This window comes from Meriones unguiculatus, chromosome 4 (assembly GCF_030254825.1).
Source record: "Meriones unguiculatus strain TT.TT164.6M chromosome 4, Bangor_MerUng_6.1, whole genome shotgun sequence".
NCBI classification, from domain to species: Eukaryota; Metazoa; Chordata; class Mammalia; order Rodentia; family Muridae; genus Meriones; species Meriones unguiculatus.
In genome coordinates this window covers 39,449,098-39,469,626 of record NC_083352.1, presented here as the reverse complement: position 1 = coordinate 39,469,626, position 20,529 = coordinate 39,449,098, and the positions used below count along the sequence as shown (strand labels likewise).

Here is a 20,529-nt window from a genome sequence, read left to right as displayed (position 1 = left end):
TTCCAAAATATGTATGGAATTTATGGATGTGTAATTTTTGAACAATATGTTACCATATAGTCTCGTATCTGTGATTTCAAACTGAATGTCTTGAGTCCCTCTATGTCAAATACTTGTTATGATGTACCAGTATCCAATTTTAAGCTTTAAAATTTACCCCAGTGTAATACTGACTTTAAACCTCTGGGGGGAGGTAGCCATAGAGAAAGACACTAAAAATGGAAAACCATTCCATGCTCATGGATTGGGAAAATTAATATTGTGAAAAATGATGGTTTTACAAAAAACTTTTTACAGATTCAGTGCAATCCCAATCAAAATCCCCATCTCATTCTTCACAGAGACAGAAAAAAACTATCAATGAAAGTGAATTTGTAGAACTCTAGTTACCACAAATTGTACCTACCTGAATAGTCTAGTGAGATATGGAAACCTCTCCCTGCTGAAATTGCGTGTAAAATTAAATTCCTTTTCTCTATTTCAAAGAGTCCTTTAAGTTAAGCACATTTGTGAATGTGCAACTTGCAGTCATCTGAAAATAACTTCAGATGAAGCATGTGCGTGTCCGTGTGTCTGAGTCTATGTCTCTGAGTTTGTGTTGTGTTGTGTTGTGTTGTGTTGTGTTGTGTTGTGTCCAGGCATGGGGTACATGCACTTGGGAAGAGAAGGCCAAGGAGCTAGCCAATAGAGCACAAAACCAGCCTGTTCCATGTAACAAGTTTCAGGTCAGCCAGGGCTGTGTTAAAATGTGTGTATAGTGTTGTGTTAAAAAGTTTGTTTAAGGATATATAGGTGACTCTTCACATGAGAGGCTTAACATAAAATTAGCAAAACAAATGGCGCAGTTTCACCTTTTCTTTCCGTTGCACCATTAGTTCACCATGAGACCCATGACACCCATCCTTCTTTTCTGCCACAGTGTGTGTATCTGTGTAAGGCATGTGCCGTCTTAAGCCTTAGTCATTAGCATCCCTGACCCCGGTTTATTCCAGATCCACAGAGCAAATAGCTGTTTCTGAATTCACTGCTTAAACATGAAATATGCTGTAAAGCAACCCAAATTGAACATTTCTCTGCTCCTGGAGAGCATTAAATAAATCAACCTAAAATAATTAAAATTGGCCAGCCCCTCAGAATGGTCACTTGAGTTTTGAAAGTCTTCATCTTTGTGACCCTTTATAAAACTGTCCATTTGGCCGTTGCCAAGGAACCAATTGCCCTTCTTCTCCCTGGTGGCCAATTTATTTTCCTGGACTGTTGCAAGACTACGGAAGCCTTTCTGTGCTCTACGGATTGTTGTGCTATGGCATGGCAGTGCATTTGCCTGAAGGCTGTTTCAGGAAAAGAGGCAGAACCCTGCGTTCTAAGCACGCCCCTCCCACTTTTTGGTTTTATGTTGTACTTGACCTTGTAAATGGCACTTAACTCTGCCAAGATTCAGTGTCTGTTGGTAAAATGAGAGAGTTGAATTGGAGGATTTCTACATTCTCCTTCTCTATGTTCCAGTAATATACAGCAAGACTATGCCACCATCAGAAACTTGGGGAGGAAAAATTTTAAACCTGGGTAGAATGACATACACTTACCCTGGCACTTGAGAGGCTGTGAGGCAAGAGGTTTGGTACTTAAAGGTCATCAGGGGCTGCATGGCAAGACGGGCGCAGAAAAGCAAAAACAAAAGTTGAAGGTCTCATTCAAGCATTCACTGACTCTGAGTCCCATCAATTTAATAACAGAAATTGAATTAAACAGATGATTAGATAGCGTTAGCATTCCAGAAGTAAGCAACCAAGATACCAGGAGAAATCTATTTGCATTTTTTTTTTCTACTTAAAATTATTAAATTTTTGAGATTCTAATATAATTACATTATTTTCTCCTTCCCTTTCCTCCTAAATACTCTTTTTTTTTTTTTTTCAATGCAGTTTATTCAGGAACATTGAACAATCCTCGGACCCCGGGGAAAGCCAGCCCACAGCTTAAATAGCCTCTGGGTAGCCAACCCAGGCGTGCCACGGGGGCAATGCAGATAGGTCCACCTACATGGAAGCAAGCCAGATCCTCAGCCTTAGCCAAATGTGGAGTTGTTCGTGACAGAGAGTACTCACCATCGGGAAGGTGGAAGGCGGAAACCAGCTCCATCTTTAAGGCATAGCATTCCGCAGCTCTCTACAGTTCCCCCTTTTTGTTTTAGACGCATCAGGCAAGAGTAGAGGTCTGATCTCTGATATTAGAAATAAATTGGGACTTTGTACAGATGTTCATTTAGGTGTCATCCACCCAAAGAGCATCAGACCAGTCCGATACCTTTTTCTCAGAGGCGGGACCTGGGGCATCAACCCACATGCAATCAGACATGCTCTTCTCTGGGTCCAAAGCGGCTGACCCTGAGTGCAGTGCTTAGCCTCACATCCTGAGCATAACATTTTAGCTTTTTATGGTAGCCAACCATGCTTGGGGAGACTGTCCTGCTTCAATGGCTGTAAAGGCCTGAATTATCATGGCTGCATTACACTGTTGTGAGACTCTAATCTTTCATATACACCACAGGCAAACCAAGGAGACCAACACCAGAAGGCCTGCTAACGCTCCCATGCCCACCCATTCCTTCAGATGATTCATGGCTGCAGCAATCCATGATGATAATCCTGTGGCTAGTCCTGCGTCCACTCCAGTAGAATTTACTGTGACAATGGCCACTCTCAGCTGCTCCATCGTAGTATCGAATTCTCCAGTCCAATTACCTAAAATATAGCTCGACAATTGTTTAGACAGATTTGCAGCACAGGATCTATTTGCATTTTTACATGGCTGATTAAATAGTAAACCACTGAAAAAAGAAACATAAGCATTCTTCTATTGATTTTACAAAGCATCTTGTTAATACATTGATGTTCAAAGCAACTTTGAGAAAGAATTTTAAAGTGTATAACACATACACATAAATTTGTGTCTCACACATACACACACACACATTAGGTAATAGCAGAAGAATAAGGTGATATCATGAGAAAATTTCCCTTAAAGCTGTCGTTCTCAAACTGTAGGTCACCATCCCCCGGTGGTTCACATATCAGACATCCTGCATATCAGATGTTTACATCATGATTCATAACAGTAGCAGAGTCACAGTTATGAAGCGGTAGCAACAAAAAATAACTTTATGGTTGAAGGTCACCAAAACCTGAGGAACTATAGTCAAAGGTTCACAGCATTAGGAAGGTTGAGGACCACCACCATAAAGGGAGATGAAGAAGTTGCAAGTTAGTGAAATCCTCATGATAAGTGATAGTTATTCAGAGTCTGAGATTGAAGAGCTAGTTTAAAGGTTTTCATGCTGAAAGTAGCATTAAGTTCTTAAGACTTCTCCCCCAAAAAATCAGTCCATACACAGTTCCAGTTCATAAGTAGAGCAAAGCTCAGACTTGCCCATATATGATCATGGTATGCCTCCAGAGCAAGCCATGTAATATGGTTATTTTGGGTGGAGATGGTGAGAGTATAAAGAAGGTAATTTTTCCTCAGGTGTTTTGAATCGCTCTTCTGAAGTCACCTATGAAATATTGTCACAAAAACCTAGAGCTGGGATGGAAAGCCATTGGCCACTTCCCACCTCCACCAGGCTTCTCCCCATTCTCACGTTCCGTCAGGGGTGGGACAGCTGCCCACCCCAGTGGCAATTGACTGTGGTCTCGAAAGACTAGTTAGTTAAAACTCCAGATTTCTATCCTTTTACTTTTGCAGCTACAGGATATAGTATTTGAAGAAAAAAAAATATCTGTATTGAACCACAAAAAGAAGTTCTTTCCTCTTGCTTTGCCCTGACAATATAAATATTTAAATATGAGTAAGTGGAGAGGACTTTCAAGAGGAGGAGACAACCTTCAAAATTAGACTTCCTTCTCCTGTGATCATGAGGATATAGAATTCCAGTGAACTTTTTAAAAATAGCCAGAGAAATCATCGCTTTTATTCTTGTAAGAAAATTGAAAAAAAAAAGTTTTAGGGCTAATGAAGTTAGGATATATTTTGCAGATTACTACCCGAAGAACAAAATGCCTCTCTTTAAATAAAGGCTTTAATAAGTCAAAACTGAATCACATATTAAATTCTCTTATTGCAACAGAGGCTGCCTGTGGTCTGCACAGTGGCAATCTATTTAAACATAATTCCCAGAAATTCCAATAACTAATTTTATTTTTATTTGACTTGGTTAAGAAAGGCATATGATAATTGTTTTCCTTGGACAACCATTCCGATTAAAGAGTCAATCATAGAGCACTAATGATGCATATGGATATGGTGCTGCAATTACGTGTTTCATGCATAGTATATATCTACCTATTCTTGTGAGCTCTCACGTTTAATGTGTCTTTGAAGTAAAATGAAACTGGGCAATTATGCAGCAAGAGAGTCACTGTACTTCACTGAGAAGCTTTTAGCTCGTGTAATTATTGAAACCAATGTTGGAGAGCCTTTTCAGTGTCTTCCAAATTCACTGGCATTTGTTTACAAACTTCTCAAACACTCCCAGTGTTGCCAGCCACTTGCCGTAGTTTAAGTTCTCCACGTCAACTCTCTTAACCTCCAGTGTCCCTGATTAATCGTAGTAAAAGCAAAAAGTAGCTCCAAGGAGGACTGGCATCAGCTCCCTAACTCTGCCTGTAGCTGTTTCTCCCATCTTACCAAACCCTTCTGTTGATCAGTTGACTGACTTTAACGAAGGATGTTAAGGTCCTCGGTAGGAAGGTTTCACCTGACTCTATTTATGTCAGAATCCCATGAAACTTCTGGGGGGGGGGGCGGTTTACGTTAGGGTCCCAAGAGAGAGTGCTGTGCTGTGGTGGGAAATGGCCCAGCTCTGCAGCAGGGTGCGCCCAGGTCCATAGAGCACTTCCCAGGTGGGAGACCCTGCTGAACCTCCTAAAGAGCCCCAATAGTCCCAGTACCAGGTAAGCAGCACAGCAGTGGTTGCTTTACGTCAGCAACAAGTAGGAACGGACCTGGAGCCATTCGTGGTCTGAGTAAAATCACACACATTTCATGTTTATATCCCGAGACTACCTAAATTTAACAAGCTAGTCATCGGTCAAGAGAACTGAATACATTTGGAAGGCTTAGCTCCCTGAAAAGGAAGAAAATGATCGTTTCAGTTTAAATGGAACAAGGAGATGTGACCGGTAGTCCTTATTTTCATAAAATGCCTGGGCGGAAGGCTTCCGTCGCTTGGACCTGTCAATCAAGAACTTCCTAACCCTCTACTTACTCCCAAAGAACGAAGGCCGGAAGAACTGGCCACACACCTGTTGTTTCCAGGTACTAACGCTGTTTCCCTTGCCCCCATGCCCAGTACGACTTTGTGGAGCTCCTGGATGGCAGCAGGCTAATTGCAAGAGAACAGCGGAACCTGGTGGAGTCCGAAAGAGCCGGGCGGCAGGCGAGGTCTGTCAGCCTGCACGAAGCTGGCTTCATCCAGTACCTGGATTCTGGAATCTGGCATCTGGCCTTTTATAACGATGGGAAAAATCCAGAGCAAGTGTCTTTCAACACCATCGTTATAGGTAGGGGCCTCTGCATCCTTTTCCGCCTCCGGCCTAAACTCCGCGCTCGGTAGAAACTAAAGCACCTTTACCAAACTTGAGTGGTTACTAGGGTGATGGGGCGCAGGTAAATGCAAGCCCTAAAACTCTGTAAGAAAGGCTATAAATTACCGTGGGGGAGAGAAGCGCCCCAAGAGAACACTTTAAAAATCTGCGTTTGAGTGGCGCCAGCATCAGATCATCTTGTGTAAATGAATCAAGTTGGGGTTTATGAAGGGAGCCGTCCGTAAACGCATCAACACGTCACTAAAATGGACAGAGGGACCACTTCTGAGGGAGGTGGGCACCTCACAAATGCTCCCTCTGTCTCTCTCCCTCAGAGTCTGTGGTGGAGTGCCCCCGAAATTGCCATGGAAATGGAGAATGCGTTTCTGGAACTTGCCATTGTTTTCCAGGGTTTCTGGGTCCGGATTGTTCAAGAGGTATGCAGGTTCGATTCTCTTCTTAAGCCGATATAAATAAGCTGTAGGAAATACGTCGAATTGAGAAAACTTAGCAACTCGGGAAAGAAAAGGGGCGGGGACGGCACATCATTCGTTCTTCGGGAGGCTCGGTGGAAAACGTGGCTGTTGACCCCTCTGTCGCGTTCTTTCACAGCAGCCTGTCCAGTGCTCTGTAGCGGCAACGGGCAGTACTCCAAGGGCCGCTGCCTGTGTTTCAGTGGCTGGAAGGGCACCGAGTGTGACGTGCCGACCACCCAGTGCATTGACCCGCAGTGTGGGGGTCGTGGGATTTGCATCATGGGCTCCTGCGCTTGCAACTCAGGATACAAAGGAGAAAATTGTGAAGAAGGTAAACATGTCAATATTTACGGAACCCTATTGTTCTCACCATGAAGGAGCAGATTAAATCTGTAATCTTCGGGTTTGGCAAATGAATCCCTCTTTCACGTGCTTCTTTATGAGAGCAATTGTTATTTCCATATTTATGAATGCATTGTCTTCTTAGTGGTTTTAACTAATAAAAAGAACAAATACAAAAGAGCCCTCTTGCTCTGTTTCTAGAGCATGTGTAACTCTTTATATTTTTTTTTAAACGTGAGAAAGTAAGCATGCGCTTGTGCTTTGAAATTCAACAAAGGACTGGCTTGTCTCTTTTTTAGCTTTTTGCATTGATGCCAACTTCTTTGGCATGTCTAGAAAGAATGAACAATTGGATGTAATGTAAGGAATGAGAACAACATTGTGTATTTGTTCCATCGCTGTATAGGAAGATGAGAGTCAAGACGTTGTACTGTAAAGTGCAGTTAAACTGGCTTTTTTTTTTCCAGAAAGCAGAAAAAAAAAAAAGCACCATTTCTGTTCTCCAATCAGATTGATTTTATTGATCTACACTCACAAAGTAATGCAATTAAGTCTCTGGAATTAAATTTTCAGGCCATTGACCGTACAAGTGTAAAGTTTTATTGAGTCAAATTGCTAAATTAAATCTCATCTTCTAAAGCACATTAAAGTGAATTAAGAAGGACAGAGTGTGCAACTCATTTATTTCTTTAACAATTTGAGGATCCCAGACAGCTGCCAGTGGTCAGTGGTCATGGAGCAGGTCAGCATGTAAAGGGTCTGTTCTTGAAAAGGCCATATCTGTGACTCTGCTTACACACAACACAGAGCGATTGTCCAAAACCTCCAGAGCGTGTTTGACTAATCCGTGAAAATGACAAATTCTTACAACTAGTCTCAGTTACCTAAATGGCATCGGGTTGGTTCCTGATGCTTGGTTGTATTATAACTCTGCTTTTTCAGGAACAAGTCCTTGAGAGTGGTGGACAGATGTCTGCCTATCTGAAAGATTCATGTGAATTAAATTAAGAGTTGATTCTTCATCCTGCATGAACTCTCTGCTATCTTTCATCTTTAATAAAACCGTTCTCCTCTCTTGACACTAGCGGACTGTCTAGACCCTGGATGTTCTAATCACGGGGTGTGTATCCATGGGGAATGTCACTGCAGTCCAGGATGGGGCGGCAGCAACTGTGAAATACTGAAGACCATGTGCCCAGACCAGTGCTCAGGCCACGGGACATACCTTCAAGAAAGCGGCTCCTGCACTTGTGACCCGAATTGGACTGGCCCAGATTGTTCAAATGGTGAGGTCAATCAGTGAGATATGATTGGGTGTTTACCCATGGTTTACTTAAGATTTGGGATATCTGGGTTTTTTGGGCACACTTGTTAAGCTTGATTACATAACCAAGTGATTGTTTAAAGATACAAATGTTTAAAGGAATGAAGTAGTTACTCCTTATAAAAAGGAAATAAGCTTTGGTATTTTTCTTATTAAAAATTCACTCTGTTATTGGCAAGGATTGTCTTTCATCGTCACAAGACAGCCTTATCTTCTTCAGTCTCATTGTATCTGTACTTCATAGACACACTAGGATCTGGCTGGCCTCAGACTCCACCCATAAGATACTGGCCTGTACTCACAGTCCAATGCCACCAAGCCTGGAATCCAGGCTCTTTACGTCATGAACAAATAATCTGCAATTTAAAAAAAAAAAAAAGAAAGAAAGAAACTTATGAACAACAGTAGGCTGAACATGAAAGAGTAATGTAAATGTCCATTATGGATACTAGTTCAACACAGATTTTTAATTAGATTAGAAGGAAAATGACAGTAATCATATTCACAGTATATGGGCACATGCACATACTCAGAGAACACGGAAATGGACATTGTACACAATGGTACTTGCTGATTTCTTTTTTTTTTTTTTTGGTCAAATCTATTTTTTTTTTTTTTTGGTAACACTGGATGCAACTCAGGAACTAATTCCACAATATTCCCAGTCATTAGTCACACAGTGTGAGAGGATGCCATTCAGCCTAGAAGATGACGGTTTTAATTGGGAGCTAAAATGAGCACACGTGAAATAATTAGACGCCAATATAATATCATACCAAGTGTTACATGGAATCATTTGCTAAACTCAGAGGAGTGATCCTGACTTGATGAACACTGAAAATTTTCACAGGGAGTTCTATTAAGACTTCTGCCTTCACTGAGGCATAGCAGGCTCAGGGGAGGGGCAGGTAAGGGGCCGTTTGTGACTAAGGAAGCTATTAGGGAGTGTCTAAGGACTTGGGCTGTGAAGCCATATACATGTGTTCATGGCCAGGTCTATTTCATGGATCTTTAGTCTTTAGAAAATTGCTGTGTGTCTCAGTTTGCTCGTGAGAGGACTTTGCGGAAGTGAGGACTGTTGAGACGGCATATGGCTTGGAATCAGTAGAAATGAAAAGCACTTCAAATGAGCAATAGGCAAGACTTTCTGGGGAAAAAAAAAATAAGGTATAGAAGTTTGGTAAAAAGGAGTCCAAAGTCCAAAGCAGGGGAAACTGGAGTCCATACCATTATCGAAAAGAGGCCAAGAAGTCAGAAAAAGAAACAGTAGAGGTAGGTTGGTATTAGTGGCGAGGAGAGAAAATTAAGGATACTCAAACAAAAATAAATATTTGGAAAAAAAAAAAAAAAGGAGAGGAGAAGGAATGAGCAAAATAAGGAGGAGAAAGGAAAGATTCGATTTTTCCCAGCAGTAGTGTGTAAATACAGGCATTCGGTGTGAAGCCTGGCGTGGGGGCATCGTCTTTCTGCTCTTCCTCTTCCTCCTGGCCCCTCCATCTCCTGCTTCTCTAACAAACATAAGGCGTGCTCGTTAGGAACATGGGAGTCCATCTGTTCAGGTCCAATCAATTTTTTGTTATTATTTTCTTCCAGTGCGGGTTATTGAACTTGGGGGCCTTAAGCATACTTGGTCGAGTGAGCCTCACCCCTAACTCTGAATGCTGCTTGTAGTGATTGGTCATTCAGTAGCTACATTTGGGGAGGGCGTAGGGCAAGCTATATAACTTCCCCGTGCCTCTGCTTCTTTATTTATAAGGTGGGGATAATAGTCCCGCTCCCTGGAGCCCCGGTAGTTAGGTTCAGATGCGCTGGCGGAGTAATGGCAGATAGACTAGAGCACAGCGTTAGCGTCCATGGTGCGGAAGGGCTACGGACATCAGCAAAAAGCAGTGATAGTATGAAACATGAACAGCAGCTTCTTTCCATTCCTCCTCAATTGGCTTAATATTCACCATATTCCCCAAATATCAGAGCCGTGAAATGAAATTATTTCATTTATTAATATGGCCTAGTAGTATAAAACAAAACAAAATTTTGCCAGGCGGGTCATTCACATTGTTGAAGGTTTTTTTTTTTTTCCTAAAGATTTATTCATTTATTTTTATGCGTGTGAGTGTTGTGCAAGCATGTATGTATGTCCACCATGTGCATGCCAGAGCCCGGGAGAAACTGGAATTACAGACAGTTGTGCGCTGCCATGTGGGTCCTGGAAACTGAGCCCGGGTCCTCTGCCAGTGCATCCCGACCCCACGTTGTTGTTGCTTTTAAAGACAGGGTTGGGGAAAACTGGTGAGCTCTATAAATTCTGCTTTTCCTAGAATTTTGAGACACGTGAATGGCATCTTTTCTCTCCTGTAATTCAAAATCAACAAGGTAGATTCATCTCTGATTCTTCAAATGCAATCCTGGAAATAAGCCAAAGGGAAAAAAAAATTTATTAGCTAGTTTGTAACAGTCTTAAAAAAAAATTTCTTGTCCACCAAGGGTGACTGTTTTCTCATTTCTCCTCTCTCAGTCTTCCTCCCTCTCTTCCTCCCTCACACTCTCCTCCCTTTCCTTTCTCTTCACTCTCCCCGTCACATCCTCTTCCCTCCCTCTCACAGTCTCCTCCCTCCCTCACTCCTTTTCTCACACCTTCTTCCTCTCACAACCTTCTCTCCTCACTCCCTTCCTCCTTAGGTGCCCCTCCATCACTGGCACATGCCTCCGAAAGCAGACAGACATTATTGTGTGTCTGTGCCTCATTGTAGAAATAATAGCCCAAAAGGTTGGTTAGAAAATCCATGACTTCCAAAACAAATAACATGTTTACATAAATAAGAAAACAATAAGATGGGGTCTGGATTGTGGAGGGGGTCAGACCATCTCACTAAAGAGTTTTAAGAAAGCCTTCGCAACCAACATTTATCAAGCATAAGTCCATTACACAGTCTGTATTCATTTGGTTTGTCCACTTTTCATAAGAAATGAATATTTTAGCCGAGCAGGGGTGGTGCACGCCTTAAATCCCCAGCACTTTGGAGGCAGAGGCAGGTGAATCTCTTGAGTCTGAGGCCAGGTCAATGGAGTAAGTTCCACCAGAGCCAGGGCTATACAGAGAAACCCAGTCTCAAAAAAGCAAAAAATAAAAGAAATAAATACATACCTTAAGAATCAAAATATACATTCAGTTATTTCTGAAATTTTGCTTACTTACATTTCTAGCTCCTGTACTTTAAAATGTTTGTGTTTGGGGGGGGCATTCCACAAAGAAAATCCAGTTCCGTTTTATAGGGACGATTACTTGAGTAGTAAAATTTCTTGGTTCAGGTCCGTCCTCCCTTGGGAGCACAGGTCTAATAAAGCTTACTGTGCAGCAGTCCCTGCCACAAGGTTGTCGTTCAGCTTGCTTCCCACTCTCACCAAAGCAGAGGAAGGAGTGGGATGCCCACTGGTTTTTCTCCATGTAAATCTTAAGATGATTAAAAATGGCATCCATCGTCATAGAATCATCTTGCCTTGAAGAGTAAATAAATAAATAAATAAATAGATGTTAATTCAAAGATGAAATTGGCTATGCATATCCTCTATTATTTTATGTATTTAGACTTGCTATCTGTGCTGATATGATTACTTTGTAGCTGAGACTCTAAATAAAAATTCTACCTGAATTTTTAAAAATCTAAATAAAAATAGAAAGCAGATCGAGAACTTTGTTCTGTTCATGTTTATACTCTTCAGTGCAAAGTGGAAGTGTAAGACATCAAACTCAGTGTATAGAATGAATGAGAATAAAGTGTTCTTTGGGAAAAATAGTGAACTGAATTGTCAGCTGAGAAAGGAAAGGAAACTTAAGATAAGTAGCAGTGACCTCAGAGTGCTCGTGGTCACCTTCGGTATGTATCTTCTCTCGTGTGTCCATCCAGTGCTGACAGCTGAATAGCTCTTATTTACAGCTTATCCAAACATTATCATTTACTTACATATGTGGCTGAGCATTTACTAGCAATATAAATCTGAGGTTTTTAACCAAATGAATCCTAAAGGAAAACACTGCCCGCTACTGCTACCTCCTTTGCTACTGTGAAATGACCTTCAGATATCTACACTCAATCACAGAGTAGAATTTATAACCAGAAGAACATTGAGTGAAGCTATTAAAAAAATAAAAAGAGGGGAAAAAAATAAATTCTTTCCATGGTAAAGTTTACAGGTCTGAAAGCAGCGGAGTTTCCCTCTATCTTCATCAGCAGTGTGTCCATTAATTAGCCCTTCAATTCCACTTCAATTAAATTAACTCTAATTAATAAGTTCATTACCAAGATTGACGCACCTTGCTCAAAGCCCGTGTGTTAAACGCTGATAAACAACTTCACCCTAATGAAAAATTGATTCGATTGAATAAAAGGGGGACCTCCAAAAACCCCTCTTTTGATGCTGTGTTGATGTTGTGTTTCTCTGAAGTTAATCAAACCATCTTGGCCTCTTAATCAAAAATTTAATTCAAAGGAGATAGAAAAACATGGTATGGGGAAAAAGAAAAAAAAAAGCAGAGACACAACTCTCTCCAGGCTAATTTCCTGAAGGTTGTTTATAAGAACTGTTGCAGTTCTTACAATGTCTTACTATGGTGTCAAAAGGAGATAAGAATGTAGATAAGTAGAGTGGCCAAGAAATGCCGTTTGGGGACTGAGTGTGAAAACAGGAGTATGTGGTGATATAAATGCTTATTTACTACTTTTAACTAAAAGAAATAAGGCACCCATCTCTTTCTTATTTCTTAGAAATGATTTTTGGAATGAAAACCAAAATCATTGGAACAATGGTTTTGCGGTCTTAGGACAAAACCCACAGTTAACTTAATAAAAAACCCAACAATTCGTCAGTGTTCCCTTGCCCTCTATTTCTCCCTCTTTCTCCGTTAGACCTAGTTAAATAAAGCTCTTAAGAAAGCTTTATTAAAAAAAATACTTTAGACATCTGAATTCTTTTTAAAGGCTTAAATCCAGTGTTACACAATTTGAAGGCATTTGGTCATTGTGCGCCTTTCAAAAATTCCGGCAAATGAAAATCTTTGTTTTTCAAATGACAGAGTCAGTGTGTATGTTTATTATTAAACTGGTTTTCTATTATGCGAGCGAGGCAATTTGTAGCTGTCAAGAGTACAAATTTACTAAATAGGAAAAACAACATTTCCTCTTATTTAACCAGCATGCCAGCCTGTGTGAGCAAGCTAATGTGCTTTCTATAACAGATTCTCCTCCAAGTTTCTGAATATTTTTTTTAAAAATTGAAGCCCTGGCTTTAGCAATCAGCGCTTTTCATTTCTCAGCGACTGTGCGTAATACAGTTCCTGTTAAGTACTTGACAGCCGTAGCGACTCAGAGATCTCATTATTTTGGTGTGCACGTTTTCTCTTGGCCACCAGGGGTGGTAGCCTTATATATTTATATGTGACCATGCTATGCACGTAGTACATATAATATAGTAAAGAAAATTTCCCGTATGTGCTTTATGTACTCGCATAGCCACATGTAAAATTAAAGGAGATGGAAGAATGTAACAGTTGCTACTCATTGGTGTACAGCACAATGGCCTTGCCCTTTGCTTGGACAAATGTAAGGTGCAGCTCCTAATACTTGTCCTTCTCGCCCCCACCCCGTTCTTCCCTCTTTCTGCAATCCAGAAATATGTTCGGTGGACTGCGGCTCCCACGGTGTGTGCATGGGGGGCACCTGTCGCTGCGAAGAAGGCTGGACAGGCCCCGCGTGCAACCAGAGAGCTTGCCACCCTCGCTGCGCCGAACACGGGACCTGCAAGGACGGCAAGTGTGAATGCAGCCAAGGATGGAACGGAGAGCACTGCACGATTGGTAGGCCAGCCAGACTTCTAGTTACTTAGCTATTTCTTTCTCTCTCCCCACCCCCTGTGCTGGGAGCAAACCCAGGGCCATCTACATGATAGGAAAGCAGTCTCTCACCAAGCCCCACCTACTGACATGCTTCTCCTCGTCCTCCGTCCACTGCAAAAGAGGTCAGATTTGTGGCTGTTTTTCAGCTTGGAAGAAAAGCTCCCCTCTTCAGATTATTTTTTAATTTTCTCATCTAGAAAGAAGAGTTTTGCTTTTAATGGCCCCGCTGCCTTTTACAGAGCTGATTCATTTCTTGTTAGAGGAACTTGCCTGAGTCTGAGATATCACTATTTGTGTTTGTTGCTTAGCACGAAGGACTAACACAGAAATGGACTTACACGAGGAAATTTCAGTTTTTTGTTTATAAGCCACGCGTTTTTGTCAGCTATAACGCACCCATGCAGATCAAGCACAGAGTGCTCGCCTGGCCACCGCGGCTTGCTTCATCATGAGTGCTCTCTGGTGGTAGTCTATGCTGATACTGCACCTCCTGAGAGCAATCACCCTTTCTACTTCACGTATTTTTTTTTCAGCTTCCCAAATACCTGTGCATGCTGAGCTCCATAGATCCCAGCATCGCCGTCCTTAGACTTTTAGTACAGTGAGTTTCTACCAAGGAGATTTGATTTCCCGCCCCACCCCCGGCTTTATATTACAACTTTATTAGAAGTAACATAGGAAGAGCCCAAGTGCAGCTGTTCTTTATTTGCCTGGCAATTCTTCAAATGTGACGGTGTTCATAAACACCTTTAGGTTGGATAAAATATTAACCATCTCTTTCAGAACAAAAATGGTTTTTGTAAATGGAAAAAAAAAAAAGTGGTAAAAGAAGTTGTCCCTAACCAGCATTTAACGTGGATTCAAAAGTACGTAGAACAAATGTACCACCTTCTCAACATACGCAGTATTCTTCTACCATTCAAGTTACAGAATTAAGATGCCGAACTAATAACGTACATAAAAGGGTAAATCAAGTCATAAATTCCTACCTCAGTTTGTTAAAAGTATCCGTCATTGACTATAAATGACAGGCTGACAAAAGTCTCAGAAGGTAAGGCGCCATGTTTTCTCAGATGTTTTGTGCTCATCGGGTAAAATTTGATGAAACTGTCTGGGAGCGTGTCAGGAACTTAATGTGTTCTTCCAATGTGTATGTATGATGCACTTCTTGTTTTGCTTACAGGAATTGGGCGGCAAGAAATTTCATCATGGGAAACAGAAATCACAAATGTGTTATAAGAGTGTCACAATTCTGCGGTCACATGCACATGCACATACCTACCCTACACACACACACACACACACACACACACACACACACACACAATTAAAAGTCAGTATGTTTTTTTTATTTGCACAGTTCTGTCTTTACCAACTTTTATGTAAGGTTCTTTGCAATGTTGTTGGCATCCGTGAAAGCATGTTTCAAGAATCCCAGCACACCCCCGTGTTTGGTGATCTCCTTTGACATCTGTTTCACAGGTCCCACCGCCTCCACATCTTTGGGCCTTCTTCTGGGACTGTAGCTTATAGCGATCGGAAAGAGAGAAGGCTACATCACAGTCTGGGGCCAAGGGAAACATTAGCCTTTCCCCAGGTTGAGATGCCTCAGTGCGTGTACAGAATTTCTGCCGAGCAAACAAGCCTCTGAAACTCAAGGGTTCAAGGGTCTCCGCTTGAGGAGCTGTCTTCTGTCTGCCATGATCACCAGTATCTCAGGGTCTCGGGAAAGGGTGTTTAGGGCTCCTTGTGGACATGAGACCTGGAGCAGTATAGCGACCGTCCAAACTTTCTGATATCACACAGGACCCAGCCCTGTGAGCTTCTGAAGGCCCCATCTGCACCGTCACCTCTGCAACACCCACGGGGGTGACTTGGTGAGGGGAAGTTACTGCCTGACGCTGGCAGAAGGTTCAGTCTGCTGGAGTCGTCCACTGCTTACATAGTCACAGCCCAAGCTCCTGCTCGGTGTTCATCCCGCTCTGAGTCAGCTCTCCCTTCTACTGTCAGTGGGGCTTCCAGAGCAAGGCCCACAGGAAGCTCATGAAGCTGCCTAAGCAGAAAACAGCAGGCAGGCAGGATTCCTGTACCTTTTGGGGACATACAAAGGACAGTGCAGTCCCCTAGTTCCACACAGAGGCAGGACTACAAAGATATGTTTCTTATATCATGTGACCTCATCACATGAGCAAATTAATTATATTTCTCCCTGTATATCTTAAGGACAGCAAGTACACATGTATCTGGCTTTAAAAAATCAGATATGAACCAGGAAGCCACTAATGGGCACATATAACTCAGTGCCCAATAGCTACCCAATAAGCTATTCTGTTGCCGTATCCTCACTGGCATGGGCGGTTTTATGTGGGTAACATTGACAATGAACAGTTTCCTATGGATAAATTATTATTCCTGAACAATTTCCCAGTTGTGTGGAAACAAACAGGATTTTTGTCAGTGCTGGGTCTTTTTCCTGAAGTTGGATGTCTCTTGCACTGTTGGGGAAGAGCTCTGTTTTCTGTGGTTTTCATTAACTGTGTTGCTCTATACTCTAGTCCGGGAAATAAAGGACCTGCTTGGATGTGAACCTCTTAAACGATGTGGAGCCCCTTTCAGGCTGAGGACATACTCTGTGGTAAAATGTTTGGCCAGCATCCACAAGGCCCTGGGCTCAGTTCTCGGCACACCAAAGTGAACGGTGTGGAGGTCCTTTTAAATCCTACTCGGCTCTTTCATGCTGTTGGAATGATTCCGTTTTTGTCACACATAGATGCAATTTCCCTTCTCTCTGCTTCTGTGTGTGCCACAATGAAGCCCAAGGGCCATTTGTGAGCCACTGGCGAAGCAACCAGGAGCTGCTGGGGCTCTTTCTCACGTGGGGCAGTTCCTATTCCATGAAGCACCTCTCCGTTCAAACACAAATCTGGCTAAAGGAAACTGGCGTCCTATGACAGACTACTTGTAAATCAACGAGATTTTCTTTTCCTTTTCTCCATAGTGTGTGTCATCTCCTAGAATACAAACAGGGAGGTTAATTGAAACAGAGGTGGAGGAGAAATTAAACAGTTAGAAGCAAACACTGGTTCTCAATTGAAAACAAGAGAATATTCATTAGTCATCTTACTGTCTTCATAAACTCAGTTCACGCTTTCATAAAACCGTGGGCATGTTGATAGTGAATTAGTCAGAAATGCAGAATACTGGCTGGACTCTTGCTGTTACATCGGGGGGTTCCATCCTGATGTTTTTATTAGTGTACTCATATTTTCCTCTTGTTACAAACCACAAGTTCAGCAAATTAGGCGTGTTTATCTATAGGACTTGTGCCAAGGCCTCCTTTCTTGGGTAACACTTTTCCTAGTGACTCGTGCAGATAGAAAATAAAGCAACGGGAGACTGATTTTCGGCAGTAAGTGTGATTAAAAGAGGTCTCTTTCTCTTTCTCCCTGGGAGGCACTTAGGATTGTTGGACCCCTTTAGGACTGAGGAAACAAAGGGAGTTTGAATGAAAGAGCCCCATCCATGAGGCAGCGGTACCTGTCACTCGTGTAGTTTGACAGCAATAGCACACAACACGGGTATCATTCTGAGGTTGGCATAACATAGTCGTACCCTGCCATGCTGCGGCTCCTCCGCAGGTGAGAGGGTGATCCCAGTTGGCACAGTTTGAACATCGTGTGTCTATCGCTGTCTTTAAGAAAGCCAAAGGATTCTGTCTCGCATTGAGCCAGAGTGAGTCAAGTTTAAAGTTGGTATCCAGCAGTTCGAATCTGTGAACCTCGAGGCCCTGGAGAGGCTGTGGCCACGTTGAGTGAGTTCCTGTCACAGTCGTTTAACTTGGACTTGGAGTGTCCAAACGTGTGGAGGCCAACTCGGTTGGTTGGGTTCGATCTCTTGGCTTAGGAAAAAGAAGGGATAGCTATAGACTGTTGGCCTGTGTCTCCACATAAGGTGCCACAAGATACAAATACTGCATCCCCAGCATCCCCAGCCAGGAAATGCTGTTTGTAAGCAGAGGGCAAAGCCAACCGAATGTCCTGGGCTGTGAGAAATCCTAATTGCCTTGTTTTGAGTACTCATTAATCTGTAACTTCCACAAGGGCCTTTCCTTTTGACGTTTCCCAAAAAGATTTTTCCCTGTGCTATCCACTGATGTCTGTCTGAGTGCATTGGAGACTAAAGGTAAGATTGAGGTCTTCCTGGGGTGTTGAATGGCATTTGATTGTTCTCTACCATGGAGAGTTGTCACAAAGGACAGGAGGGCTCAGCTCCGCAGGCTCTGTGGTGGCTGTGTGTCTTCTCAAGCTGGTCCATGTTTGACATTTCTCCAGGGAACCAAAAGGAAGAAAATGGGCTTAGAGGTGTAGAAGATTGGAGGTTATGTCTCCTCTTTTGTGTTAAAGCTTTGGGGTTAATTTTAGAAGGGGGGTTGATTTTTTAAACTCCTTTCCATTCCATCCATTATCCCAAAGGATTAAGTCTTTTGGATCCTTGCCCGATCTGAAGGACCCTTGAGGTCTTTTGCAATTCCAGGATGCCTTATCTGTAGATGGTTTTTGCTGAATATGCGAAAGCAAGAGGAATCACCTTCACTTTTTAAGAAATCCTGAGATCCACTTTGTAGATATCACGTGCCCCTGTCACTTTTTACCCATGAATCCATTTCTTCGCCCATTAGGCCTCACTGAAAGGCTTCTCTGTGATACTTACTGAATACTGTTGCATTTAAAAGGCGATGTAACTTTTTCCTAATACACAGGCTTTGATTTTTTCAAAGGTATGTCTTTGTTATTTCTGTGATTCAGCATGACTAGTGTCCTCACTGTTCTTAGCGTCAGTTGGAGTCTTTCTTCTAATGTGAAGTGATGATAATAGTTAATTTTTGTGTGGGAGTTTAGAGCACAGTGTTCTGATGTCTGAGAACTTGCAGACCTGTGTCCTTGCTGAACCACTAAGTGGCCTTGAACAATTCATTTACGCTCTCTACGTTTTCTTTCGTGGAGAATGCAAGTGTTTCATACATGAAAGGTTTGTGTGAATTAGCTGAAATAGTAGCCTGTGAATTATAACACTTACTCAAGTGCCGATAAAAGAAAGTTCAATAATTGTTGCTTTAGTTTTCTTAATAAGTATGAATGAGACAAACTGCAGATCAGATCACAGTTTATATATTGACACTTTTAAAAAATGTGAAATCGGTAAGGTCTGATGGTACAAGTCCATAATCCAGGCACTCAGGGGCAGTCCTGCAGGGGAATCACCAGCTCATGTCCATCTGGGTAGATCGAGGGACACTGTCTTAAAAATGTATAATTTTTAAAAAAAGGCTAAAGGCATTTACCTTAAGAGTTAATAGAATTCCCATCATATTATAAGACAAAATGTTTTATCAGGGTAGATTGTGTGTGTCTAGTTTGGGGGTTAAAGACTTGTTTTGAAATCATGATATAAAAGAAAAGTAGGATATATTAGGGTATTTTTCTTCTAATAATGTTTCAAATACAGAGTTGTTTATTGAACAACATTGATTTTTCAGGTACTTTGAGGCAGTTCAAATGGAAATTTGACCAAAGGAAAATACTAATTTTTTTTTAAGCTACAAAAAACAGGCTGTTTTTTTTATTCTAATTCTTTAGTTTATTTAACTCGTTAATGATCATAAAAATGTGCTGTTTGCTCAGATGAAACATAGGTATACTGTACTCCACAAACTTCTGTTAAACAGCATGGTTGCTCTGAGCGCTGGGGTACTGGAGGCTAGAAACAGAAAATGAGATGTAACAGCTGGGGAGTTATTCCCTGAGCAGTGTGGGAGAGAAAAGGATCAAAACCTTTGCCAGTGTGGCAAGCACTGGCTGGTGTTCCAATTCGTGCCTCAGACGATACTGGAAGAGCACTGTTGTCGGATGAAGAACTGACACTTTTGAAAAACAAGAACTTCTAAGTGTTTTGTTTTGTTTTTTACATTGCAAATTTAATAGTTTCGCAACTTTCCCCAGAATTTTTGCAGTGTTCTCCCACCCAAATTTTGGAATTAATATAATAAGAAGACTGCATGGACTTTTTAAAGCTATTTATAGTAGCTTTATAACTATGCTATTTATAATTAACACACACACACACACACACACACACACACACACACACACAATGGTTACTGCATATCACTGCCCTGGGAGCATTCTGTTTCCTGTCAGTCAGGAAGGAACAGTGGCTTAGAGAAGGACTGTGCCACGCTGCCTGAGCCTTGGACCACGCCAGCTTTATTGGGAAGTTGCTGAGGCTTCAGGATCTCTCACTCATACTCACCTCCTCCAAGGTCCCCCAGGGGGACGGTGACTTATATAGCCATGTGTTACTGTGACATGTGCAAATCACCTAGGACCTCTGCCTCTCTGGGCCCGTCTCCTTTCCAGAACACATTCCAAGGTGCACAGCAGAACTCGGAGAGCTGTAGACACCCTGATAGTTCCACCAAGGAAAAGATGATCTGCAAGATACGCTGGGTTTAGATGGGATGAGACAGGTTTTATGGGGTAGGAAATCATTTCTGTCTGTGGCTGTTCCTGAAAATACCCCCAATATTCAGAACTCTCCCTGCCGGCCATCCACTGACTTAACTTACAGCTATCAAGGTCAGAGAGTGTATGAAGATAGGGCATGTCCTGAGAGCCTGCAGCAGACAGAAATAAATGTTGGAAAGGAAATTAGACTTTGGCGTATGTGTGAATAGAATTCTTATCATCTTACATACACAAATCCCTTTACATAGTTTTCCCTAATTAGAATACGCTGGCTAGCCAGGTGTGGTGGTGTGTGGTTAGTCCCAGCACTGGAGAGGCGGATCTCTTTGAGTTCCAGGACAGCCAGGGCTACACAGAGAAACACTGTCTCAAAACAAAACAAACAAAC

General features: G+C 42.1%; 1 protein-coding gene across 19 annotated transcripts in view; it reads left to right on the top strand.

The window, feature by feature from the left end:
• Positions 1-20,529, top strand: part of Tenm3 (teneurin transmembrane protein 3) — a 2,741,632-nt gene that overhangs the window by 2,623,773 nt on the left and 97,330 nt on the right. For all 19 annotated transcript variants that reach the window (XM_060381770.1, XM_060381769.1, XM_060381766.1 and 16 more), the window contains 5 exons: positions 5,351-5,561; positions 5,921-6,022; positions 6,198-6,392; positions 7,489-7,689; positions 13,393-13,578. In XM_060381770.1, the coding sequence (XP_060237753.1) occupies positions 5,351-5,561; positions 5,921-6,022; positions 6,198-6,392; positions 7,489-7,689; positions 13,393-13,578 (895 nt within the window). The remainder of the gene's footprint in view (positions 1-5,350; positions 5,562-5,920; positions 6,023-6,197; positions 6,393-7,488; positions 7,690-13,392; positions 13,579-20,529) is intronic.